The sequence below is a fragment of the Anopheles marshallii genome, chromosome 3 (assembly GCF_943734725.1).
Source record: "Anopheles marshallii chromosome 3, idAnoMarsDA_429_01, whole genome shotgun sequence".
NCBI classification, from domain to species: Eukaryota; Metazoa; Arthropoda; class Insecta; order Diptera; family Culicidae; genus Anopheles; species Anopheles marshallii.
This window is the reverse complement of record NC_071327.1, coordinates 79837167-79865048: the sequence shown is the minus strand read 5'-3', so window position 1 is coordinate 79865048 and position 27882 is coordinate 79837167. Positions and strand designations below refer to the sequence as shown.

Below are 27882 nucleotides of genomic sequence, written 5' to 3'. Positions count from 1 at the left end.
AACATTTCGACCGGCTGCGGGTGGGTCGTGCAGAAGAATCTAACGCAAAAGAAAACCCAGACAAACAAACAGATGCTAAATGCGATGCATAGTGGCGAGAGAAAAATGAGAAAATGTGTTACAAAAAAGTCTGAAACTATATAATAAAGATATAAAAAAAATAATTTCGAAACTGTATGTGATCTTTAACTTTGTGTTTGTAAAACCGTATAACCGTAATGAAGTAACCAACCATTCCTCGAAGAGACTTCAACGATCGAAAAGAGAGAAACTACCTTTCAGCTTGACTTCAACGGAGACTTCAACGATCGAAAAGTGACGAACATTTTTTTAGTTTCTTGTTAGTATTACGGCGATGTCAACGATCGAAAAGAAACAATTGTTAATTAAAAATATGTGAAATTTAATGAACGAACGTGCAACAGGAAAATGTCTACACAACCAATCGATCTCAATAGGATCTGTAGTTGATATTGGTATATCTCTTTTATGGCGGAAAAGTGAGGCTTCATAAGACGAATATAAGTATGGACATAAATTACTAATAAGCTAAAGATTAAAATTACTTACCCTTGTTTGAACGCAGCATACAACTTTACTCGTGATTTTCTTCTTATGTTCAACCGTTTCGATTTTCACAACGCACGTTGATATATTCAGCAACATTTCTTTTATTTTCATTTTCTTGGAACATGATTTTGTCATATACAATCCTGTTTTATACCATCTGCTTATGTTGCACTCTCCTTCGAACAGGATTACCGATAGTATTTTACAACGTTTCGTTGCTGCATTAGTATGCGCGAACAGTTATGCTTTGTATCGTTTTGTGTTTGCTTCTTGCATTTTTTTTTCAATATAATTTCAGTTTTCTCTTTGCTAGTATAAAATATCACATTACAACAGAATAAGAGGAGAGGGAAGAAACGAAGATAAGCTACACTAAGGGTGATTAAATAAAGTGTGAAATGAGTGTTGGTTGTTGTTGTAGTGAACGTAGTGCACCGCTGCATACTACATCGTATAATGAAATACGACGTCATGTCTGTTTCATACCTCCTTTTTTAGCTTTTCACACCATGCACTACGCTGCCAATAGGGAACGACTCAATAAGCAATCGACCAAAACCTGGAAACGATGGATACGAATCGTGTTGAGGTCGTTGGGGATGTGAGATACTACACGCTGCCACCGCTGCTGTTGCTACGCGCAAACAATGGATCGTCCCGATCGATCGGAGGTGGCGAGGTGAGCACTTCTACATTTTTGGCCGGACCCTGCGTCAGATAACCGGCCGTCGTATTTGGTGCGCCTAAGATGCAAAATGAAGAAGTGTTTTTGTTAGAATGTTTGCGCTCCCAACTTTGCTGCTGATAATTGCGTACCCATTAGATATCCTCGCACATCGGTATCGGTTATGAAGAGATCGTGCTTCTGATCACGGTATTCCGCCCAGATCGGGTACTGGTTGAGCAGATGCGTGACCCGATCACCGTACGTAAGGTTCGCGCTCATCGCTTTGAGAGCGGCAACAATCTGTGCCTTTACCATTGCTGGATTGTTCGCCAACACTAGGCGGCTGTCGAGCAACGCGACCAGGTAAGGAATTAATTGACACTCTAGTGATTGACGTATAAGTGAATCCTGGAAGTAGAAAGAGATTAATTAATGTTAAGTTAATGCATTCTATGAACGCTTAGTCCCATGTCTACGTACATGTTGACATTTGAACAATCGACTCAACGTTTCGCAAGCAGTCGCCGTCAGATCTCGATGGTGCTCCATGCATGATTTCAACGACGGTATACATTCCGTCTGTGAGATAGCGCTGACGCAAATCTGGTAAATAATTGAAGGAAAATACAACGTTAACCAAAGCGTTACAGTATTTCATTAGCCACAACAAGCTCTTACCTCGGACAGGGAAAGCTGATGCAATACTGTGAGGGCACTCTTTGGCTGAACGGAAAGCTGGCGGAAAAATTTCGGTATGTGCCCAAGAACTGGTATTGAATCTGCTAGATTCGGCTGAGCGTTTAGCAATAAAACCAGTGCCGTAGTGGCTAGATCCAATACATCCTTGTCCATCCCGCTGCGGCTGATACTGTCCACAATGAAGTCAAGCAGATCGGCCAGGAACTGTTTCGGTTTGCGTAGCGTCCAACCCGGATTCGACACGTACAGTCGCAGATACACTCCGGACACAACCAGTTCGTTTGAGAGCAGCTCCGGCAAAATTTCCGGATCTCGCCAAGCCGCTTTGGGGTTGCGCTTCTGCTGCACATAGAAACTATCCGCCATATCACGGACCGCATCAGACACGCTCGCTCGGATCTCGTCGTTCCATATTAGCTCCGGATGTTCGTGGATTGATTCATACATTTGTACTGCCACGGAAGTGGAATCGATCATGGCATCCAGAAATACGGGCGGCAAGTACTTGCACATCGTGATGCGCACCTTCGGACCGCTCAGTTTGTCTGCATTCATCTTTGCCAGTAGTTCCGCACACTGCTCCCGAATAGCGGGGTTGTTCGAGTTGCAGAACAGATCCAGCAGATAGATAACCGCACCCTTGGTGTGTGCTTCTTTTATCATTTTAGGAACGTTAAGCAACCCAGAGAGCGTCTCCAAAACGCGTGGCTGATGTTCGCGCAAATCAGGATCCTTCAGCACGATTAGATACCGGCCTGCGATTTCACAAGCTGCGATCTCCGTAACGCATTCCTTGTTTCTTGACACCAAACAGACGACCTCGAGAGCGAGTGTCTTGATCGTACGACTCTCCTGTCCGCATTCGCTCGTAGACAGTAACCCGAAAAGCATCTCAAAATGCCCAATACATTGGATTTCTACGTTAGTATTCGATTTGATCACCGAGATGAGGGCCTGTAGTGCCATTAGCATGTGTTTGATGGCATTCGGATTGTTAGAGAAATCGTACCGGTGGGTGGAACCCGCATCGAGGCTGCCGGATGAGCGTTCCAGCTGATTACGCTGCTTTGATCGGGCATATTCGCTCAACACGGCGCTGATGTCACTACCGGGGGTAGTTGCCGGTGATTGCAGGCCAGCAGTGCGCTTTGCTGGTGGCGGTGGTACCATCGGTTTCCAAGCTTTCGTCGGAACCAATATTCCACCCGGTACAGCCTGGTTAGCCGCTGTCGGTGTCGAATTGGCACTGGAATTCGGGACCGTTGTTCCGTGCAGGTGATTGTAGCCTTGTTTGAGAAACTCCAGCAAGTCTATCACGAAACTTTTTGGGTTGGTGATCGTAAACGTTGGCATTTCGTTGTAGACACGGATGAAAATTCCACCGATCTTAAGCTCGTCTCTACAAATGTTGGGGGAAAATTGAAAAATCACCAATGTGTTATCACAAGTACGCTCCAATTTATTCTACTTACCGATGTGCATCGTATGAGAAACCTTGCACAAGCTCGTTTATTTCCGACACATCTTCGTACTGTTCCCTTGCGGCAACGGTTCGCTGGTGTTCGAGAAAGTCTGTCAGCTGTGCCCGAGTTCCGTTGTCCCATATGAGATACGGATTGCGTGTATTCGAGTTCAACATCTTCAGCACGTTCTGCTCAGTATCCGACACCATCTTGCCAGCCACGTACGGTGTTAGCAGCTGGTCCAGTATTAGTTTTATCACCGTGTTCGCAGGTGGATGTACGCTGTTTATTTTGTACTTCTTATTCTGCAAGCCTTTCTCACATTCATCCGGCAGTTCCGCTTCTTCGCCAGTTGCTACAACGGCTGATTCGCTGTTTTTCTTCTCTTGCAACGCCTTGTCAATATTGGCAACTGATTGAATCAAGCTCGAGTTATTCTGTATTAAATTCGATGCGTTTTGCGAATATGTTTGGCTTGCTTGCCTTGTTGCAACCGTTTGCGGTGAATCACTTCGCAGGATCGAGGGACTGCTACTGTTGCCTTTCGGACCCGTTGTCGCCTTCAATACGGCTACCTTCGGGTCATCAATCAGCGTCATACTGTACCCAGCCAATGCAACACATGCGAGCAACGACAGTTTGGCAAGATTGTTCGCTACTTGTTGTGTGTTGGATTTTTCCTCCGATGTTACACCACTTTCATCCAACGTGTAATCATAGTCGAACAGGAACATCATCAATGACCACAGCACACCGTTGCGCACGAGATTACATTGCAGCTCAACGTTGTTTACTGCCAAGCTCGTAACTAAGCTAACTGAAAGCGAATGCTTGAAGTAAACTACTCGGCACACATCGGCAATCAGCTGCGGTAACTCGAGGATCTTCTTGCGGCAGCTGTCAAAGCAACAGGCCACATCGAAGCAGCGCGTTATGTTTGAAATCACTTCGTAATGTAGCGAATCACGCTTGGAATCTACACCCATGATAGAGACACAACGTGAGTATGCATCCAACAGTGCCTCGATACCTTCCTCACGTCGCAACTCCTCTGCGTTCAGTGCAGAACAGTGTACTGTATGGTAGCACAGTTCGGACGCTGCACTGAGCAGCGGAACCGTTTTGGAGAACAGCTGATCGTCCTTCGTTTCCAACCGTATCGTCTTGATAAGCTGCGGATATCCGGCATATTTGTACGGCCGAAGTTCTTCTGAATATCGTTCAAATAGAATCGACTGGGTGCGGAGAATTAGTACGATATTGCTCGGATTCGGTCCATCAGTGTTTAATGCGTTCCGGGAGCACAAAAACTCGTAGGCTCGGTTGACACGTTCAAATATTTCCTATTAGAACCATAAATCAATCATTACAGTTAGCAATAAGCCGAATCAATAGATTTGTTTTTTTTTTTTTAATCTTACCCTTCCATTGGGATTTTTATCTGGATGATACATCTGTGCCAAACGGTAATATGCCTTCCGAATGGCCGATTCTTCTGGGTGAGGATTTTTACTGACGTCAAAGTCCAAATCAAGATACGCCTGTGTTACGGTCATTTCGGAAGGCTTCTTTTCAACTTCCTTACGCCACGCATCCAAAGTATGCTTCAGCAATTGTACCTACGAAGAACAGAATAAAAAGTTATCAATTTCCTCGAATTCCACCCTCAAATCATAATTTTAGGGCTTACCGGATCAGGTATGGGCCAGTTTGGAAACTTGGTGGTATCGCACAGATGCCGAAGGTAAAAGATATGACAGAACAGCTCGTTTTCCAGCTGTGGATAGCTAATCACCGGTATCGCCAAGTAAGGATACCGAGCCATCGTGTGTCCTTTGAGCTTGGGCGTAAAATCGGCTATATGGGCAGAAATCTTCTCGATCAGCATGCGACGCATTTCTGAACTCCATATCACCTCCGGTGTATCAAATTCGCCCAGAAACGTTTCGGCGAACTTTTCGGCACTATGGTTCTCCAGGAAGCAGATCATCGCCTCTGGCAGCAGCTGGCCAAGTATGCTACGGTGCATTATACCCGACTGCGAGCTACCGTCTTCGCTGCGGAACGCTTGCTTCATGTGCGTCATCTTCAGGAAACGTGCAATCGGCAGGATATTGCTACCGGTATACATAAGCATGAAGTAAAACACTCCCGTTAGATACACCTTCGACATCTCCGGGTTATCCTCCATGATCTGGCACAGCAATGTTGCCACACGCTCAAGTAAACCCGGATCGTGCGTCAGACAGACCTGCACAATGTGCGGTAGGCAGATAAATTCTGACAGTTTGCGCGACAATCGTGGCCCGGGAATCAGAACGGCTTCACCATCGCGTGCTCGACTCGGGAAAAAGCTAGTGCATTTGTTAAGGATATCCAGCACATGTTGCGCTAGTTCTGTTTCGTTAAACAACGGTGTGCCCTTAGCCATGAGGCACCACTTAAGCTGAGGTATTTGTTGCAACGAACGCCACCCATCCATTCCCACCGCCCAGCAGCGCGTGCGCGGCGTCAAAACGCCTTTGGACCAGAGTTCCTTCAACTCGGAGAATGTGACAGGTCCGCAACGTTCCGGCTTTTCGTTCTCGCGCTCCACATTGTAGTACCAGTCTTTCTCCTCGTGCAGCTTCATGTTCGGACCAGCTTCGATGACGTTCGTTTTGGTGTTTAATGTTGCGCGTCCTTTGTGCAGGTGTGCTAGCGTGATCAAATCCACCAGATAGTTGACATGATCGGTTAGCGGACGACAGTTTGATTTGTGCAGTACTAGGTTCTTTATCAATATTATTAATGCGTCACGAAGCGCAGGAGAAAGACACTGGAAAAAGTAACAAAAAAAAAGGTTGTTAATTAAGAACTACAATGTCCATTATATACGACGGAAAATATTTAGCTTCTTACCCTATCTAACATTTGGAGAATGTACGGCATATCACTGAAGTAGCCTATCTCCTCGTAGTACCGTTTGTACACCTTGGCCAGAGCTTGCAATGAAGTCACCGTAAGCTGATCGTCATTCAAACGGTTCCGACACAAAACTCGCCTATACAATGCATTAAACAGCTCGATGCTATAATTATAACGAAAGGAAAACAAAGGTTACGGCATATGGAAACACAAAGGCTTCTTACATTCTACCTGGGATTTAATGGATCCCTACTTACGGATTTTTCACCAAATTTTGGGGCCAATCATCACGCTCTAGCAGCAAACGAATGTAGTAATCTCCTATCTTAATTTCGTCCGCCAAGCATTGATACTGCACCTCGAACTCATCGTAATTCCATGCCACCAGCATGCTGCCCGCAAGGTCCTTGTCGGCCGTAAATTGTCGCAATTCGTTTTCCAGCGCCGAACGCAGTTCCTCACGTGTTTTATGATTCCAAATTAAGTTTGGCATGGCATGGGTTTTACCGAACTGGTAGAAAAACAGCGGCAAATTGACCACCTGTTCACCAACCTTTTTCTTCTGACGCCGGTTACGCAACACGATCGGTCGGTTCTTTTGCGTTTGCTGCAGTTTTTCTTGGCGTACATCGAGCAAATTCATGCCCCAGTGCTTGATGCCCTCCAGGTGTTTCTCGATTAAGTAGTTCAAGCGTTGTTTGCTATTGTTGCCGGAATGTTGCACTGCTAGCTTCAGATTATCTCGAAAGTTCAGCTTATCCTCCTCGACATCTTCCTTCGGGACGGCTTCTTCACTTTCAAGGAATGACAGCAATCCAGCCGGCTAGAAATGTATCAATTTGGCATATAATAAAATATCCTGCATTTCAAGTTGCCGGCAAACTTACGAATATTCGTTTTAAAAGATTCATTGCATCGTCACTGTCGGTTATCCATAGACCAACCAGATGTCTCGACAGCTGTCGATGTGTGATCATAGTGGAATCGTTCGCAGGCGTGTACAATGCTACCAGTAAATGCCGGCAAAGGGCCGCCTCGTCCAGCGCTAACGTTTGCATTTGGGTGGAAATGGGCGCATCACCCTCTTCAATCAAGGCTCGCATTACCAATCCACTGCCTTTGACAATCGCCAGCGACGGATGTTGGAACAGTTTGTACAATGTACGTCCCCTTGAGGCAACCATTTCGAGTAGCAAATCGAATTGCTTTCCATCGGTCGTCTCACTGTACGGCACGCACAAAGCGAACGTCAGAAAGTCCAACATAGCCGATAGTACGAGCGCCCCACTGCCAAGGTTCACATGTTTGCTCCACATGTCCAGCAACTGCTCAAGAAAGGCTTTCGTGTGCAGCAGCGACGATTTGTTCAGCTGTTCCTGCTTCAGATCATGATCGGAGTGCATGAGCGAGTTGATCATATCAATGGCGGCGTACGTGACGGCTAGATCGTTGCGTTTGAGGGCGTGCACAACCTTTAATCCGATTGCTTCCCGAAATCCTGGGAGATTCGTAAATGCGGCAAAGCCTACCTTACTTGCAAGCAGCCGGCGAAGCACGTGAAACGAAGCTTCCAGCTCAACGTTGTTCAGTTGAGCGTTATCTTCCTTGCTGCCAATTAGGGCCTGCAGCGCACCCGTTATCAGTCGCTCCTTACTTTCGGCAAAAATACTCTACAATGAAAAGAAGAATGAGTGATGGGAAATTCAGACGCTAGCAATATAAAAAAGCCGTTACGTACATCTTGAGTTACGCTGTAATTTAAACCGCTGTACGGAATGTTCGCATTGAATCGCTCCATCACATCAATGCGCTTCACCGGATACTGATAGTTACTGATGATGTATCGCAGCAGATTCGCTTCCGTTTCCTCGTCTACACTCACCGTCAGCGGGCCAACTCTTTTACCACGTGGTGTGTTAGAGATACGCACATGCACATCTTGGTTTCCGCAGGATCGTACCGCATCAAGCAACGTTGCCAGCAGCGAGTCTCGATCGTTTGTAATGTACGATCGTACGAGCCCATTCTTGTATTCGATAGAAAACTTCTGAATGTTGTCTGCATGCCGTACAAGCGCGTAAATGTTGTCAAGCGGCCGCAACGTACAAATGCTGTACGTTTGTGGATCACGCTCGAGAACGGTTGTATCGGTTAGGCACAGTATGCGTCGCATCGGTTCCGAGTGACGAGGGGTGATTTTCTGCACGGTAAACTCCGACATGGATGTCTGATGCTGATCGCCACTGTACGCACCGAAGCGCTGCTGTTCGAACTGTTCAAGCGAGATTTGCTTCTTCAGCACCTTAATGTCAATGCCGAGATACTGCTGCGCGTTCTGTACGATCATTTGCACAACTTCATGATTGTTTTCGACGCGAAATAGATGTAACCGACTGTGGCCTCCGTACGCCAACACAATGCCGTTCGGATAATCCTGAATGCCAATGATTCCATCGATGTCCTTGTAGTTGTAGCTGGCCAGCACCGTACTGGTGGTAGGGTCCAGCTGATCCAACGAAGCTGGCGTAACTTCTAACACCGTTGGCAGTGTTGTACCAGACCAATGATGTTTGTAGGCATTGAATTTCTGGAAAAGAAAAGAAAATGATAAATTGTACATCATTATTTACTCTGTTGCAACGAGTAACACAGCACAAATAAAAAAAGTCTGAAACGAAATTTCGACAGAACAAATTATGAAAGAGCACATAAAGATAAAAATATTTACACTACCTTCTTCCAGCCCACCCGATAATGTACATCCTGGCATATCTAGCACAATTTTCAATTTTCTCTATCGACTCACACAACCCTTGGCCCAATTAAACTACTCTCCTGTCGAAACAACAAACGAACGCTCGGTGCAAAACAAGGGTTAGACACTCACTTTTAGCACCGTACAGCACGGCAAACATGGCAGAACCGGTGGTGTCAGCGGAAGAAATGATGCAACAATTGTCTTTAACCACCATGTCCACTCAACCTTCTTGCTACCCGCTTCTTCCCGGTCAGCGGAAGTGGAGGAATGCAATGAAGCTGATGGGAAAGATGACGAATAGAACGACTCGACAGGACTTTCTACATCATCCTGGAAACAACAAACGGAAACGGCAAACGTGAACAATGTGTGCAGATGGCAAGGCGTGGGACAAGAAAAGTGGGAGAAAGTGAGAAAGGATATAACAAATGTCAAAGGTTGTATTTGGTCGTTTTGAATTTGGGAAACTTTAGATTAACTCTTCCCGCCACAATCGCAATCAACAGAAAACTGAGGACCTGAAAGGGATTTGGCATCCAAAAGGGTATGATCAGTTCGCAGTGGTTAAGTACAAAACACGAAGGACAAGGTTAAGTGACCGTGTTGCTTTGCATTGCATATTCCACAAGAACACGGGTTGCTGTTGCCGTGCTGACACAAGAGATGATCTGACCCACTTGTGTTAGATACCGGTGAGACCGAAATTGGTTTTAGTAAAGTATAATGTTAAATTAAAATCAAACCCTTAAATATTACAACAAACAGAAACATGTGTTTTGTTAAAATATGTAAACTTCTAAATTCGTTTAATGTTATGAGCCTCGTACTAAATAATATCGTAATAAACAGCAAATTGGCATGAAGGCGTTAGGAAACTGAAAACCTCCATGAAGATATTTTTTATTGTAAATCCACGAACAAACTCCCAAAAAATGCTTAAGCCATCCCTCAGTTCTATGCAAATGAAGTGAACATAAGTTGGACACGTACACCAATGACAAAAAACGTAAAAAAATACATCAACAGTGCCACATGTATGCGCACAAACATATATCACAACACAAAACAACAACCTGGGCCTGAGTTAATACGTGGGATGAGGTGAGTATACAGAGCGCCGCCCGTAATGCTTACCAGAGTTTGTTTCGGTTTCTCTGCGAACTCTTTGTGGTATTTCAGCAACGATGTGAGTATCTCGTTGCGGTTTTCGGAGGAAAGCTTGATCGTGTCGATTTTTTTGTCCTTGCGTAAATTCAGTGCAAATTCGTATGCCGTCTGCAAACGGAAAGGAAACAGTATTAATGTTTACGTTAACAACGATGGGCGGATAACATGTTACTTACATTGCCGGATCGGTTCGGTAGTACGCTGATCACCTCACCGTACGGCCACCGGTTGGTGACATCGAATTTGTCCGGATTGTACGTCGATACGCCGGTCGATCCGATCGACAGGATGCGCTTGTACTTTCCTTTCCACGAGTGTTTTGTAACGAGAAAACATTCCAGATCGATGCCATTTTCGGTCGCGTTTGCCATTTTCACTGACACACCGGCTCAACCTCAAACCGGGTGATTATGAACGGATTATGTTGACCTTTTAGCACTGTCGTCGACGTCGTACCACTGATAAGCCACACAGCATAAGCAGGCAGATCGCGTAACTGGGACATACACAGCAGTAACAACACACATGAAATACTATCAGCTCACCAACGACGTCCGTTGATCGTCAGGGGCGGGTCAGCGACATGCGGGATGCTTTGCGGGAGAAACTTTGCGATTACCTTTCCGTTTTGTCCCAACGATTTACACCTTCGCTTTCTTCAATGACCAATATATCCTACACCTTTGTGTAGAAACACACACACGGTCACAACCAATGATAGCGGCAAGAGTCTACTACTTCAACATATTACTTCCTCCAGCAGGAAGTCAATGTCGACTCGCTGGTGCACACACGTCAGGGCTATTATTTTTCGGTGGTAATTGGATACAATTATTGAACGCAACGACAACAACTCCCGGGGTTGCACTGTTTCTTTTCGCGTGTTTATATTGCTTGCGTATATTTCTGTTTTAACCAATGGACAGTGGTGGAATGAACAGAAGGTGCATGATGTTACTTTCGCAGCTGTTTTTTTTGTTCGGAGAAGTACGATTCGGTGGATGGCAAGTTTTTTAAAAATCGGATGTCGCTAAATCGCTACAATGTGGTGGGTCTGCAATGATATGGAAAGAAAATGAAACCATTAACCCCACGCATTGGACCCATAGTACCCGAACGTATATCTACTGGCAGATTGTTTAAACCCTGTAGGAAGTTGCCTCATTTGTGCACTGTTGATATCACGAATATAGCAACGCAGCAGTATTTAGCATGTACATCGCCTGCTAGATGTCGGCTACATGAAAGCGTGAACAAATCTTGTTTGCAACGAAACTATTACATCGCGATCAGCACCCTGATTTCCGGAAGATTGGCTCATCCACAAAGAAACGGTATACGAACCTTTGGCCGTACACATGAATTGTCCAATCACACATAAACGGGCGACCGCAGAGAAGGTCTCGAAAGAAGCCTTATCTGCGCCTATAAACAATTAAAACAGCAATCGTCCACATAGCTCTTACTTATGCACACGCCTTCCGAAAGCTGCAACACACGCATAAATGCGATAGTGCGAGAATCACTACATCAGGGGTAAGCGATGGTGACTCAACTGTTGTATTAAGCAAAACATATGAAAAAACACACACTCGCACACTACGGCTTCAACTCCCCTTCCCCATTACAAAGGGGCTGTTTGATAATTGAACTACTCTTGAAATCGAGATGCTGAAAAAGGGGAGTATATTATCGCTTTGTGGTGAAGAATTTCATTTCACTGTTTCCTCTCGAATCGCCACTGTTTTCTTCTTCTCGCTACACCACACAAACACACACACACTAGATCATCCCCGAAACGGCAGCTAAAGATTGAATAATTGCTATTATAAATACGTCCAAATAGTATCAGTGGAAGTCACAAACGATACTTTGTACGTTGCCGAATTAGTCGATATTCTATTTACCTTAGAAAAACGAGTAGTTTATCACTAATTTATAGAAAAGATTCCGCCGTACGCACCGAGCCGAGCTTACACTTTATTGCTGTCCATTTTTTATTGCTCATCTGTTTGACAGATGACGATGAAACGAATGAAGTGTATTTCACGCACCATCGGTAGGGAACGGTGTTTGGTGTGTAGCTTTTTGTGGTAAACGCATCACAAAAACAGTAGGAAGTATTTTAAGTTAAAATTTCTCGCCAGAAAACTTATAGGTTAAATACAAGTTACTGTATCTCCACAAAACAGTTTCCTTTACTTTTGCCGGTAGGATGTGAAATACTCTTGCACAGTGGTCATTGCCTGTTGCAATTACAATCAATTTTATTTTTGTTTACCGAAAATGATGTTGCACACATTTTAAGAAATCTGAAATATGTATAAAATTTTTTAATGTTTTCGATGAATGGGTATAGATGTTTAGGATGATGTATAATTATCAAGGTGTTAGTTGATAAAGCGCAACGAAAATGTCTTTTTGTGCCACAATTGTGCTATAGTGCAGAAGATGTCAAGAACATCAACAACCAAAATATTCACAAACAACTTCTCACGCATTTGTTTTGGCTAGTAGCGTATATTTGGTGTAGTACAAAAATTATCATTATTTTCAGCTAGAACATATCGGCTGCCTCCCGCTCGCGTTGGTACCATAATGCAGAAATACGAAAAGCTAGAGAAAATAGGCGAAGGCACGTATGGCACTGTGTTCAAGGGCAAAAACCGCGACACGCTGGAAATCGTCGCACTGAAACGGGTCCGGCTCGATGAGGACGACGAAGGTGTGCCCAGTTCAGCGCTGCGGGAAATATGTTTACTGAAAGAGCTAAAGCATAAAAACATTGTCCGGCTGTACGACGTGTTGCACTCGGACAAGAAGCTAACGCTCGTGTTCGAACATTGTGATCAGGATCTGAAGAAGTACTTCGATAGCTTGAACGGTGAGATTGATCCGGACGTGGTGAAAAGCTTCATGTATCAGCTGCTGCGCGGTCTTGCCTTCTGCCACAGTCACAACGTGCTGCACCGGGACCTGAAACCACAGAACCTGCTCATTAACAAGAACGGTGAACTGAAGCTGGCCGATTTTGGGCTGGCTCGTGCGTTCGGCATACCGGTGAAGTGCTATTCGGCAGAGGTAGTTACCCTGTGGTACCGGCCGCCGGACGTTCTCTTCGGTGCCAAACTGTACACGACCAGCATCGACATGTGGTCGGCCGGGTGTATCTTTGCAGAGTTGGCGAATGCTGGGCGGCCACTATTTCCCGGGTCGGATGTGGACGACCAGTTGAAACGAATATTCAAGCTGCTCGGTACACCGGAGGAAGAAAATTGGCCCGGTATAACACAACTTTCGGACTATAAACCCTTTCCTTGTACGTATCCGGATATGAATACTGGTATAACATAGTGAAACTGAAAGCTAAATGAGTATTTTCTTCTCCCCTCCACAGTATACCCTCCGACAACATCGTGGAGTCAGGTGGTACCGCGACTTAATTCGAAAGGACGAGATCTGTTGCAAAAGCTACTCGTCTGCCGTCCACTGCTGAGACTAAGCGCTGAACAGGCAATGTCTCATCCGTACTTTACCGAAAACTGAAAGCGGTTCTAGCAGTTACGAGCGCTGCTGACGACCAAAGTATCCCCCGGAACACCTTCACCACCGGCCACTACTACCGCTACGTCTGCATCAGAACTGGAGGTACTGATATGCGAAGACGTGGACAGACAGGGCGATTCCGACGAAATGAGGAATGCAGTTCCTGCATGCCAAACGAGCGACGTACACATCTCCATCCCACTAGAAACTATCAACGAATGAAGGCACAGGCCAGGGAGCTCCTCCAGTTTCTAGTCACAGTACAGTACATTGAGTTTTTTTTACCAAGGTGCGTCGTTCTTTGGGCTTTCCTCCACACTATTGTATTGTGATTCCATATATTGAGGACAAGTAGGAAGGAAAAAAGAACAACAAACAAAACTAGCATTTGGCTTTAAAAGTTAAGGGTTTCCATAACCTCTCAATCAACAGTTTCCTTCAACGAATCTTCTCGATATTTCGAGCGATTTTGATGAGAAACGATTTCGAACTGATTTGTGTTAGTGTGTGATAAGTTTGTTTTGTTTTAGGTTGCTTTCCTGTGTTTTTTCCTTATTATTTTATATTTTATTGCATACGATTGGTTCCGTAATTAACGACAAAATAATTATAAAACACGAGAGTAAAGGAATGTTCTGTTTTGCTCTGATTTACAACTAGTTGATGTAACCACAGGTACACAGCAATCCAAAGCCATTTGTATGTAAATTACAATAAAAATATGTAAACATTAGTGTCAGTAGTAAAAACCCGATTTGTGGTAGAGTAATTTAAAGTTATGATGACACTCATGACACAGTTATGCACACTACGAAATCAAAGTTTGTTATGTTTCATTTGGGGCTTTAGCTACTTCGTGGTGTTTGGTGCAACATTAAATAAGCAATAATGTTGGCAAAGTATCCCGCCATATGAAGAGCGTCGGTTTTCTCAACATTTTTCAGCATAATTTCTCGGTTGGAGATACAGCAGCACATACAGATACTAAAAACATGGAAATACATTTACTAAAGCTAAAAAAAGAATGGTGCTCCAAAATAGGTTTAATAATAACAAAACTAAAACATAATAACACCCCTTACGCATATATTTCTTATGACTTTAGTGGCTAAAACGCATTTATTTCTCCGATTTTTACATCACACATAAAATTACATACACATTAAGTTAAATATATGTTTGGTTTACCTTTTTTTGTTGTTTGTTCCTTTTGTCCTTTTGTGTGTGTGTTTGTTTTTTCCACTTTTTCGCCATCCACAGCATTCTGCCACTATGCGTCTGAATGCTTTTTTTCTTCTTTAATGAATGTGTGTATTACCAGCCTACCGCCTTTATAATGTGATGTACGTTTGTGTATGCCACCAGAGAAAGAGTTTGTGATTTGGTTGTTATATGTGCCGCAAAGTAGTATTATCCTTGTGTTGCTTCATCCTTCCCTTGTTTCTCAGCGATAGTATTTCACTAGTTACTAGTAGAACGGTTAGGGGCCATCCACCAGTATACCTGTACGCGCCCTGCTTTCAACCTTCGCTTTATAATACGCTTCACACACTTCACGGGGTGGATGATAAGCAAACCTATCTTCCGTTTGCTGGAAGCAGTTGGTACCGAAGGTATAAATGGGCTTCTCTTCTAGCCTTGTTCGTTTGCCTCCTCTTTGACTATCAACTTCGCGCGGTCGCACATGTTCAATGCTTCTAGCCTTACGGTTATTAACTTTTGCTCGTTTTGCACGTTTTTTTGTTTGTTTGTTTCTTTTGTTTCCTTTTGTTCATTTTACAGTTTCTAATAGTTTTGTTATTTATATATACTTTCTTGGATTTTCATGTTTTGTTTCCTTCCTGCGATATAGCTACAATCGAGTTTATTTGTTCCATGCTTTTCCACATTTTCTACCATTATATTTTGTGATGTTTTAATGTTTCTCATCCTTTTTTGGGCCATTTGTATGCAGCTTTTCTCTTTTCCTTTTTTTTTTATCAAATCATCGCTAGCCGTGTGTAAGGTTGCACACTGTTTCGAACTTTTTTAACCATTCTGCAACTCTTTCCCATTTGGTTGGTCGCAAAAGCATAAATGGTTTCATTTACTTTCACCTGGATGTTTTTTTCCCTTGCTGATTTAACTCTTAGTAATCAAATAATTCGCCACTCTTACGTGTGTTTGTGTATGTATGTGTATGTGTGAATGAGTCGGTAGGATGTGCAGGAGAAGCCGAGTGTGGATGATTATAAGCGCAATCACAAGCGAAAATGATGAAAAAATGGAACGTTGCTGTTTGTCCACAAACGGGACCAAATGTATTGTGTATGGTTGTCTATTTGAGGTTTTGCGATCCCCGGTTCCGTTGGCGGGTGCTGTGGACTTTTCGAGGGAAAATTTTACCTTGCAACTCTGAATGGATCTATTATTTATTTAGCAATACATTCTCGAACGATACTGCACAATGCTACAACTGTTGTTTCTACTTATTGGAGTTTGGGGGACGCCGCAAAACAAACCAATGCATTACCATCCGAAGATACTTTCGCGTATGTCGAATGTGGATTGGTTTCACAGAACAGAAAATTTGCTGCATGCCTTGTGCGCCATCGATGCGGTTCATCACTCCTTCGTCATATCCTGTTCAGCATGGTTAGCCACAATCTATGGTGATGTTATATGTTATAAATAAGAGCGTTTGGGGAATTTATACTGCAGTTGCTTATTGAATTTGTTGTTTTCTTCATGAGAATTGTGTATACACTATTGATGCTACTTAGCATTCCTTCCACCGACAAGCATCAGCTACATCCGTTTCTTCATCTGTTTCAGTTTCTCCGCCCGATAACGATCTAATCTAGGGTTTGTTTTAGGTTTATTCTTTGTTGTTTTTTTTTTGTCGTATTTGTGTGTGAGTGGTTTTTCTTTAGTTTTTGGTAGATTTTTTTTCAGTTACTTTCTTATTAACTTGCATGCTTACCAATTTCATTTGTTCCTACAATAGTTTCCGGCCTTTGGTTCATCCTGCTTTGCACCCCGACGTGAGTTTCGCTTCGTTCTCTAGGTTTCCTTTCTTGTTTTTTATCGTCAAATATTATAGTATTTGTTTAGATTATTTGTTTCTCTTTGTGAATGTGTCCCTTCTTCTCAATTGTTTTACTCATTTCTCAAAAAAGATACTTATTCTTGTATTCAAAAGCGGATATAAGTTTACTTCTTGTACGCGGTAATACGTTCAGTAGTAGTTTCTCTTTCTCGCTCGCTAGTTTTTCCTCCATCTGATTATTTTTTTCCTGTGTTTCCTTGCTATCCCATGAAATAACATAGCGTAGGTCGGGTTTTCATAATGTTGTTTTTGCTTGCTTGTTTTTTTACCTATTTCTATTCTCTGCTTGTACACTCCTATGGAGTTGTTGCAGCCATTTGCTCTGTTTGATTGTAGCACGTTGATACATGTTTTGTTTGTTTTGGTTTTCAAGATTGCAACATTGCATTCGTGGAAAAAAAGGGAGCAAAAGAGAATTGTTTCGAATGAAATGGTTATTCATCCACTTTTTTGTGTTCTTGGGATTAGTGTTTTTATCATTCTTTAGAAGATGCCAAAACAGTCGAACAGTTCGTTACACAAATTTCCTGCCAGCAAGGTAAGGTGTGACAACAAGTGCGCCAAAGTAGTTTTCTTATTAGGAAAGTAAAACTAAAGAAAAGCTCCTCCTTTCACTCTCCAATGCGTTCGTATGCCCTTCAAATATGTCTTAGTACATAATACTATATTTACGCTATTGTGTGGTGAAATGAATCGCCTTGTTTTTGTGTTGTCCTCAGATGGATGTGTTTAGTTTTAGTGACATGCAAGTGGGACCATTTTGTTTGTTGCGCTACCGGCATTATGTGTGCCCGCGCTTCGCTTTCGTCGCGTGTGCGTTTTGCTTTGCCTTTTAGTTTATTTATTTTTGTAGCATGCTCATTTGTTTTTTAATAGGAGTAGAAAAAATACTAAAAATTATTTTTATCAAAAATAGAAGTAGAATCATTCTTTCACATTCATGCTGCAGTACTTCTACTTCTTCTCTGCGCTACACAACGTCACCTTCTTTTGCTTTTTGGTAGTTTGTATCTTCGAACCAGCGAGAATTTGTTCTCCTGTACCGTTGGTATTCCGCAATGCGTCCTTGTGTCGGGTTGAAGGTTCTTTGGGTTATTCATTGTGTTGTATTTGGTCATTTGGTCATAGTGCGGATAAAGCTGCTGCAACGGCTGCATTATGCTTTGCATTCATAGTTTTGATTTTATCAATTAATAAATTGCCAATCGTATGCGCTCAGCCGATTTCTCATTTGATGGACTAGAACTATGGCGCAAGCCAATATTTAAACTATAACGGACAAGGACATGCACACCGGGTACAGTAGATCCTCTTAACTATACAAGTATGCGTAGTTGTGTACTGCCGGGTTGTTGTGTGGCCATCTTACATTGAACACCACCGGATAGCAACCATTAATACTGTCCATATATCCTTGCTTGGCTATTACCGTGCGAATTATCTGAACGGAAACGAAAAGGGGAGGCGCGCTAGCGATATAGCTTTGTACTATACTAAAGATTGTTAAATGGATTATTATCGGTAAACGGATGTGGATAAAAATACATAAATCTGATACCGTCGGATTGTCGAACACCCCGGGGTGGAACGTGTACACACACACACAGGGGATGCTATCAGTGTAGATAAGTAGATGAATGAAAAGGTGTAACGCTTGTTCTGGCATCCTTCATCCTATTTCTGCCTGATCTTCACAACCACAGAGAAAAAACGGAAAAACCTCTTAATTGTAGCAAAGACAGAGAAAAACATCGATCTTCGTTTCGTTGGCACAAAGCTGCGAAGGCAGAAGAAAGAGCGCGAGTACGACGGCTAACGTTTTTTTTTTTCAACCCCACTAGCGGGACCGTGTGCTGATGGTTCTAATGATTGATCTACAAAAAAAAGAAACAAAAACAAACATCCGGTACTTCGGTTTGCTAGCACATACGAAGGAAGAGAATCTCTTGCAGATTGTACAGGTTCGTGCTACAGCATTTATCGTTTGCGTTTGTGGGGAAATAATACTCTGGCGCTTAACACACACGCACCCTTCTGCTAAAGGGCAACCACAAGAAAAGGGGAAAATAGTAGCAAATAATCATTAAGAAATACCCACGTTAAGGAATGTAGATAAAACTGAATAGAGTTTGTAACCCGCATTACTTCGTTCTCGTTTGCCTGCTTGCGATAGATTGGCCACCCGCCTATGTGGCTTCAGCTCCTCGCTAACAGGAAATACAATATATGCGTTTGTTGATTCTACACCTTTCCGGTTTTGCCTTAACGATAACTGATCCAAGCTTGTAACTGAGCTTATGGATTCGATAAGATTTTACATTTGTGCGTTTATCGTTAAACCGTTCGTCTCAAACATTAGGTCCATTAGAGTTAACCTGGTGGCCGGTGTGCGTTATTTGTTACTCTTTGAATGTGCTGTGTTTAGCAAAACGCTCCTCAATGGGGCTGTGCTGCTGGCTGCAGCCCAACCTGCGACACACACGTATGGCAGCGGAACGTTACCAAACAGTTACACACACCACTGGCTAACGTACACGATAAGAATAATTATAGTAATATTAATTCAATAGCAATAATAATAAATATGTTTCTCGTCCTCATCCACTACATCATCCTCTCAACAGTCAAGAACAAAACGTAACAACAGAAATTATATAATGGATGTGCATTACTCTCTAATTTCATGCTCTTATCTCTCTTAGTTCAGGTCGTAGTGCTACTGTTTCACCCCCAAAACGTATCCTCTCTTCCATGTGGAAAATTTAAGAAAATGAAGCGCTGACTTGTGCGTTACCTTCCATCCTTGGTTGGATGTGCGTAGGTGTTGATTGAACGATTCACTGAAGCAAAGCTAGCGATCGTACCTTTGCCCCGTATTTTAATACCTAGCTCTATTGATGCGGCGTGGCATATGATTGTGCGGATGTCGTACGGTAAGCTGCAATTATTGTGCCATGGTAAGGGAATAGAACGCAAAGAAATGCCGCATTTGTACAACAGTGGCAGCCCCGACTATGCAGGTCGACGTAAATGGCGAGGATGCCTTGCTGGCACAAACTTTCCTTATCGCTCTGCACACGATACGATGACGATCGGTTAGTTGTTGATCGGTATGTTTCAATAGTACGCACCTGTTATTCCCACCTCGTCAAGATGGCAACCAGCAGTAAAGATGACTTCGAATAGCGCACAATAGATAACGTACTTACGGCTACGACGTGATTTGTATTCACTATCCGTTTTAATAAACCAACTATATCCCGCTCATCTGGTTCAAATGATCAAGAACAGTTGTTAGATACACTAATCTGTGTTTGTGTATGTGTTTGTTATCCGTATGTGGATTAGGTAGAGTATACTATTACTCCTGTCACTTCCGCCATTCTCGATCCTATAGACACGATTGCAAGGTAAACGTGATCGAGAGTGCTGCCTGTACTCGCCCTTGTGAAAAGTACGATACTACCACGGTTTTTGAACACATTGTAAACCTCCTATTGCCACTCTCCCTGCTGTAATTATTTTTTTGTTTGTTTTGTATCCTTTAGTGCTATTGTATTTCATATATACCGATCTTCTGTCAGAGTTAAATTATTAAACGATCCACGTACCCAAAACTAGTGGCTTAAACATGTCGTGTGTTTTTTTTTCTTCCTCTGCTTCTTCTGTTTTTCCCTTCCAAAAACACTTCCAGAGTGTTTCGGCAGGATCGATATGACACCGAATGATCCATTAATGTAGTTAGAGCTCATCGGCTAGAGCGCGCTGGGAAGCAACACGACGATTTTTCTCCTAGCGCGGATGGTTGTTTATCTCCATTGTGGAAATGAATAGAAACAAAACGAAAAAAAACAAAAAACGCAAAATCTCTGCTACGACAATATGCGGCCTTCCGTTGCGGCCGAAAGTCCTGGCCCTGGGTGAGATGGGAGAGGGGATGGATAGCACGGTACACGTACGTACGTGCCGTGCCCAATCTCCGCTTCACCCAGTTCCTTTGCGCAAAAAGAAAACAATTCTTCGTCGACCGTTTCGATGTACATCGCATCCATATAGTGTAGTGGTTCCCCCTTTGCAAAACAATGGGCGGTTCCCATTTTCGGGGAGAACGCGTTCACCGTGTGTTTAGTACAGACCGCAGCCGCGCAGGTTGTTCGCTATGATAACGTCGGTGACGGCATCGAACACGAACTGGATGTTGTTGGTGTCCGTTGCACATGTCATGTGGCAATAGATTTCCTTTGATGTGGACTTATTTTTAGCCTCAAACTGCGCCTGAATGTAGGCCGCCGCTTCACCATACTCCTGTCCACCTGTGGATGAGAACGAGCGGAATGGAATGAATTGTAAAACTTTTCACTTCTTTTTCTATTCGTATTCTTTTTTTGACAGACAAGCACAACGACAAACACGTACCCGTGTACTCCGGGAAGCAGATTGTCAGTGGACTTTTCCGGATCTTCTCCTCGAACAAATCCTTCTTGTTCAGAAATAGAATGATTGAGGTATCGGTGAACCATTTGTTGTTGCAGATCGAGTCGAACAGCTTCAGAGACTCTTGCATACGGTTCTGTGTGTGGGAAGAGAAAGAAAATGACCATTAAGTGCATGTTTTCCCTACCAGCAATGTGCACGTGATCGCGTAACGTTGCGCATTCTGACCCCAATCCACCGAACAACTACGTGAATCCTTAGTTTACTTATTGTTAACACTGCATTTCGCATCCAACCACCGTACATAATTCTGCGTACGTAATCAGGTCAAAGGGATTTCTGGTGAAACTTGGCACCGTGGAGCCCGATACGCCCGATTGCATAAGACTCTTTTTATGCCAAACCAGTTCCTGGATTTTGCAGGAAATAAAACCAACTAAAACGTATCCTTCCGTTACGCAACCGCGCCCTCGGAATCGTTCAGTTCAGTTGCCCGACGGTGATCAGACTGAAGTTCACACTTATCTAAAACAAAACCAAATAAAAAAGAGTCGCGTACATGCACGCAACCTGACCTACTTTAAATGCAACCAGAGGAGAGATCACATGCACATGAATTTCGGAGTTTGACTGGCCCGAGAGTTGGGCGAGCGCACGCACCGCGGGCAGCCAAAAAAAAGCAAAGATAAATTAACATTTAACCACCATCTGCTTAACGTCGATTCAATGAAGAATGATTGTTGTGACGTCAAATTAAACACCCCTATGTCCCGATGGTGTTGCGCGTGTTAACATAATGGATAAGATACCGCTTACATAAGTTTTGGTCACCAGGTCACACAGTTTTCCCGGATCGTAACTTACCGTGGTTTCATCTTCGTGTAACACTTGATCGTACTCTGACATGGCCACGCAAAAGATGATAGCGGTGACATCCTCGAAGCAGTGGATCCACTTCTTTCGCTCCGATCGCTGACCACCGACATCGAACAGCCTACAATTCACGAATTGTTGGTTAGTTTTAAACGATTCAAACGCCCAGTTAATGGCACTTACTTGAAGTTTAAGTTTTTGAAGGAAAAGTGCACCTCGACGATACCGGTGGTTTTGACACGTGTCCGTAGGATATCCTGCTCCGTCGGCTGATAGTCCTTGGCGCCCAATCGGTCAAGGTCGTCCAGGAAACTAGACAGTGAGAATGAAAGAAAAGTGACGAAAATGCGTTTAGTACAATGTTTTCTATAAATTCTTAACTTCTTAAGTTTCATTTTCTTAACTAAAATTTTGTTGAAAACTATGAGACACTGTGTCCTAAGCAGGAATACGTGCAGCACATGATAAAGACAACTAATGTCAAGATGATTAAGGATTTTGTTTGTAGACGCACATTGTCCACTTCGAATCGACTAATCGACGAAACTTGGGAGGAGACATTGCAAAAGGCTGATGATTCAACAAATCGCGACTCATTCCAAGTATGTCTCGCGCACTAACGCTTCACGATGGGCTGGCAGTAATGAACTGGTGCGTGGTGCACAGGTGAGTTGGATTACGGGACAACCAAACGTGCACACGCATCATCTGCACATTGGTTCGCTTTCGGTGCCCGGTACATTCTTAGCCCTTACGGCTTTTGCTGGAGCTGTACGACCAGCTGGATGGATTATTTAACCGCGAACCAGCCAGTTGGAACTGGACAAACCCCCATTTGCGCTTTGGTGCATTGCGCAGATGCATCGACTAGCGGAATGAAGCAGCGGTGGGTTGTACGACGGAAGGTGCGCTTATGAAACCGTTTACGTCAAAGAACGAGGACATGGAGATGGCATCGGACTGCACAACGGCACAAAACCGGGGGGGGGCAATGGTGCCGAGTGGTGTCTCGGGTTGCAAACGAACCGCCACAGTAGGTTCGGCCAAGCGTGACGCCATCCACCAGCACAAGGGAGGTTCAAGATTCTTTCTCCAACCACCATACCGCCTCTGCTGTGGGTTGGAAAAAACGAGTTATCAACTTTGCAAAAAAAAGCGGACTCGTTCCCGGGAATGGGGATGGAAAAGTAGGAAAAACGGCCCACGGCTCCGTACTGCACACATACGACGGGGCACTCCGATGACACAAAAAAAAACAACGGTTTGTGGATGGGAACGAAAAGAACGCCAGAAGGAGATCGGCAAGGTGAAGTACGCGAACACCGTGTAACAGCAGAGCTAATCAGTTCAGTGGTTCCGAAGCGTGATGCATGACATCGACAGGGAGAGTGAGAGATTAGCCAGTAAAGGGAGTGTTGGCATCTGGGGTGGAAGAAAAAGGTTGGAACTTTCATTTTCCATCAAAACGTGACATGCTGACATGGAATTAACTCTTCACGTCGGAAAGGTGTCTTTATCGTACGGAAAATGTTCAAACAACATAACATATAAGACCCCTAAAAATGTGGACATTATTCTCCTACAGTAGCTCAACTCGATGGTGATTCGACAGGTAACTCATGCCACACGGGCAGAACGGGGGTCGTAAAACATCTTCGATGGACTCGATCGTAAAGATCTACTGTTTGGCCTTTTGCTCCGTTACTTGCATGGCCCTTCCGTGTGGTTCATCTATCATTAAACGGTTGACCATAATTACGCTTACTGCGCTGATCGATAAACGATAAAATTTCCCGAGGCTCTGCTTTGCATTCGGAGACCCACCGGACGTTGGGCAAGAGGACAAACACCGATGCGGCCGGGTGGTTAAAGAGCATTATAAAATTTAATTTCCCAATGAATGTTTTCTATTGCTCTCACCACTGGACAGGTCCGTCGTTCGATGGGAGACCCATTCCATGCCATGTTTCGTTTTTCTACTAGTTTTGTAATGTTTTTATTTCGCTTCACTACTATAACGCCCCTAAGCTATTCTCTCTCTCTCGGGGTTTTGTGGTTTTAGCGATTTGCGTACCGTGTGGACATTGCAACATCGTCCTCTGCGTTTCTTAGAACGCCTTTCGTATGCAGAGGGATAAAAAACAGGCTCCATACGATTTGACAACTGTTCACTTTCGCGAATGGAGAAATGGGCTGTCGCATTTTTCATTGCTCCCACCTTCAGTCGCCGGTGAAGTGGGTAACCTAGTTCCACTAGATGGAAAAGTACGGCTGGAAGTAGTACAACCAGCCTTAGAAGTCGAACTCGCACTTGTGTCCCCAAAACCGACCTGCTAGACCTGTTACACTTATCAATTGGTGCTTGGTGCTTCAACATTGTGAATGGAGCACCGCGACAGAATGGTGGTTGGTGTCACATTTTCGCTGCAGAAATTGATAACTGATATTAGAAATACGTTAATGAATGGGGGATACAATCATTTCCACCATTACAGGGTGGAGAGCACATAAGCCCCATAAGAAACGCCTTGTCTAGCACATCTCCCAGGTAAGGTGATGATTCCGTAGCACTTTAAAGCCGTACAGTCCATGAACTGGCCCTGAAGCAATGCAAACATCAGCCGAATAGTACGGATCCATTTACCTCGGCCGGATGGTGATTTGTGTGTCTGCCATCCCGGAAAAACCTTGACACACAGTTGATCTTCAACCAAATGTAACAAAATAAACTAAACCATCGTAACATGTTTTCTCAGCCCCGTGTCGATCGATGTGCGGCGTTAGTGTGTGAAAGACTTTTAACATTGAAAATGCTTTTAAAAGGCATGTTCAAAAAAAGGTTTAAAAAATAAACGCTAAAGCATTCACAAGTCTACTTCCCGCTTATTTATCAGGGCAATTCGAATTAATGCTAAATGGGCTGATCCGTCCTGGTGATAAGCGGTATCTTGGCATCAATAATCCGCGGGTTGATATTCGTCCGAGAAAAAAAACAGTCTCAGACGTCGATCAATCGAAACCTTTGCTCAAGGGCATTCGTTGAGAGTTTTCATTTTGCACTGTGTTTTAAAATCCACAATTTGCATCAGTATCTATTTTTAACCAAATTGACATTTAATCTCATTAGCAGTCAATTTATCTAGAAGAAATAGGTAGCAAGAAAGACATTGAATAATAAGAAAAACTGCAAACTGCAGTTCCATTTCGATTCACTTTCTTGTAGATGATTAATGGTTTTATTTTACATAACTTAACGGGTGACGCGTCACCGTAGTGGCGGCCAGTTCCGTCCACAATTTGCTTCATGGCGTGAGATTGATGCTTTTCCCCAATAGAAGGACATCATTTGTCGCCTTTGCTACAGTCCGTTTCAGCGACAATCATTAAACCTACTTACAGGCGACTCAACTACATTGCCTGGAATGAGTTCTTTTGCCGTTGGGGGGAGGTACCTCCAACTCGAGGGGTATAAGATGCGAGGTTAAGCGTTTTTATTTTCACGCCGTGATTCCGCATCCATTATGACGTAATGAAAATTAGTGCAATTTAAGCAGCGTCATTACAATGGTGGCAGTCTGCAGGAGTATAAGGGCAAACGCGTAATGAAACAAACGTCAGACGGTCAGACAACCCGGCGGCGGGACAGTGCAGGTTTTGAGGTTGGAAAATGTGTCAACGAGCCGTGCACAGCCTATGTCAAGATGTTCCGTCGTTTGTGTGCCTAACCTAGCCCACGGTAGACTCCAATTTCATCAGCGTCTCGATCCCAGCCGCCACTGCCCCACGGTGGTTGCTGCATTCTTTCGCATACAATGGAGGTTAAACTTTTAATTCCTGTCAAATTGTGCGCTCCACAAAGCCGGGGGGACGATTCGCGAGATGCAAACGCGCGCAGATTGAGCAAGCAGAGGGTAATAAATCGACGGTGCAGAGAGGAGGTATAGTAGTCGTAGCGCTTAGCACAACTGTGTTAGTAGTGCTGTTGCTGCTGCTGCTGACAAATAGCTTAATGGTCGTTTCATAATGGCACCGCTGTCTCGTCGGTGGCTGCCCAAAAGGGAGACCCGCGTTGAGCTCGCAGGCTCACTGATGTAATGTTGTGCTGCATGTGCCTAAAATGTAGGTTACATTTTGCCATTTGAATGTGGTTGGATTTGTTTTGTATTTTTCGCCCGCTGTTGGAACGTGTTAATGGAAAGCGTTTAATAATTGTAGACGTCTATTCTTTCCGGAGCACTAGACATTGTACACAAGATGTCCAAATTATCTCAGGAATACCAAAAAAGTACCGAATTGTCACGATCACGAAGTCTACCAAACATGATCATACAACCCTAAATTAATGTATTTGTAGATATACGGGTAAAATGTGCATTATGAACGTAAACACTAAAAGGCTCCTTAACCATTGACCTAATTTTTTTTTGGGAGCTCATGCGTGCCAGTCACTTCCAGCCCGAGTGTGTCTAATGTCTGGCGCGACTAATTCCCCAGCAGTAAAAAAAAGTGAAAAAGAGAGAGATGCCAAATCACGCATCATGGTCTCCGAGATCACCACCACGGTATGTACGTGGAACTAATTGAAAATATCTTCGCACCCGTTGAAAGAAACGCTTCCACTGCCACTGAGTAGAGAATGTGCTATGTTATATCACACCCGAGGCGCACATTAATTGCGCCTCGCACGACGCACTTTACGAGCTAGTCCTCGAGTCCTCACACACAGACGACCCAGACCGACCCACGAACGCCCAATCTGCCACCTGCCGGATGACAATTAGACAAAACGGTAGGGGAGCATGACACACATTCATATGTGCTGTTTACCGTCCGCCAGTGCGAGGATCAGTTACAATAGACCTTTAGCCGGCAAGTGGTAATCACAGTGAGGCATATCTGGAGCACTGTGACTATCGTAACATGGCCCGCTTTTGAATAACCGTACGATCGATCACTAACGATCGTCATCCAGACGACGTCTTCAACAATAGCCCTTCATTTGCTCCGTCTCCGTGTAAGAAGGAGTTACATTTTTCCAACGCAAACCCTAAACGGAGACTAGTTACGGTCGCTCTGAGCGATCCGGGGCCTTAATCCCCTCCGAGGACGGAGTCCCCCCGGGACGCCCTGTATAGAAGATCAGCAAACTTAATCTCATCCCAGACAATGGGAGGCACCTTTACCTCTTGAAGGTGATTGTTGTCTATCGGTCAGCTTCCCTTTGCCTGTGTCCTGTTTGTCCACTGCCGAGCACAACCGTGACAGTGAAAGGTGAGAGTGTTTATGAGACCGACCGACAGATTATGCAACGGCGAGCAGTGAGAGCCTTGAGGGTGGACACGGCGGGGTTTGTTTTCGCGTTTGCCGGTAACTTGAAGACTTTGATTAAACTATTAGATTGGGCCGGTGTTGAGGTTTTGGATTCCAGTATTGCCGTACCCTGCATAACGTCCACTGTAATTGTGTTGTACCGATACCTGCTAGCTCACGATAAGTTGCGCGGATTATTACAAAGACCTTGGACTAGTGTCCACCCTTGCCGTGAGGCGAGGTTTAGATGATGGCCAATACAAATCGTACCGATTATTATAGCCCATGGTCCGGTGAGCTTCAGAAGGTTTGCAAAATGCACGCGTCACTCCGACATGGCTTATGATCGTGGACAATTATTTGCATAATGGCCGCTCACACGTACACGGGTGTATGATTA

The 27882-nt window shown here is 44.0% G+C and overlaps 3 protein-coding genes across 4 annotated transcripts in view; 1 reads left to right on the top strand and 2 right to left on the bottom strand.

The window, feature by feature from the left end:
- Positions 1-1179: 1179 nt before the first annotated feature.
- LOC128711555 (dnaJ homolog subfamily C member 13) lies at positions 1180-10602 on the bottom strand. Its single transcript, XM_053806436.1, has 14 exons — positions 10408-10602; positions 10199-10339; positions 9194-9394; positions 8045-8893; positions 7194-7976; positions 6564-7129; positions 6301-6469; positions 5090-6217; positions 4821-5018; positions 3409-4742; positions 1916-3335; positions 1718-1840; positions 1387-1645; positions 1180-1313 (listed from the first exon to the last, which is right to left on the bottom strand). Exons 1-14 carry the CDS (start codon positions 10600-10602, stop codon positions 1180-1182), a joined length of 7500 nt encoding a protein of 2499 aa, XP_053662411.1.
- Positions 10603-12829: 2227 nt separating this feature from the next.
- Positions 12830-13777, top strand: LOC128715515 (cyclin-dependent kinase 5 homolog). Its single transcript, XM_053810421.1, has 2 exons — positions 12830-13550; positions 13629-13777. The coding sequence occupies exons 1-2, from the start codon at positions 12830-12832 to the stop codon at positions 13775-13777; spliced, it is 870 nt and encodes a 289-aa protein (XP_053666396.1).
- Positions 13778-20990: 7213 nt separating this feature from the next.
- The window catches only part of LOC128715772 (G protein alpha o subunit), a 28636-nt gene continuing 21744 nt past the window's right edge, over positions 20991-27882 (bottom strand). For both annotated transcript variants that reach the window (XM_053810685.1, XM_053810686.1), the window contains exons 5-8: positions 22356-22484; positions 22164-22293; positions 21282-21435; positions 20991-21178 (exon numbers count right to left, since the gene is read on the bottom strand). In XM_053810685.1, coding sequence (XP_053666660.1) covers positions 20991-21178; positions 21282-21435; positions 22164-22293; positions 22356-22484 — 601 coding nt within the window. The remainder of the gene's footprint in view (positions 21179-21281; positions 21436-22163; positions 22294-22355; positions 22485-27882) is intronic.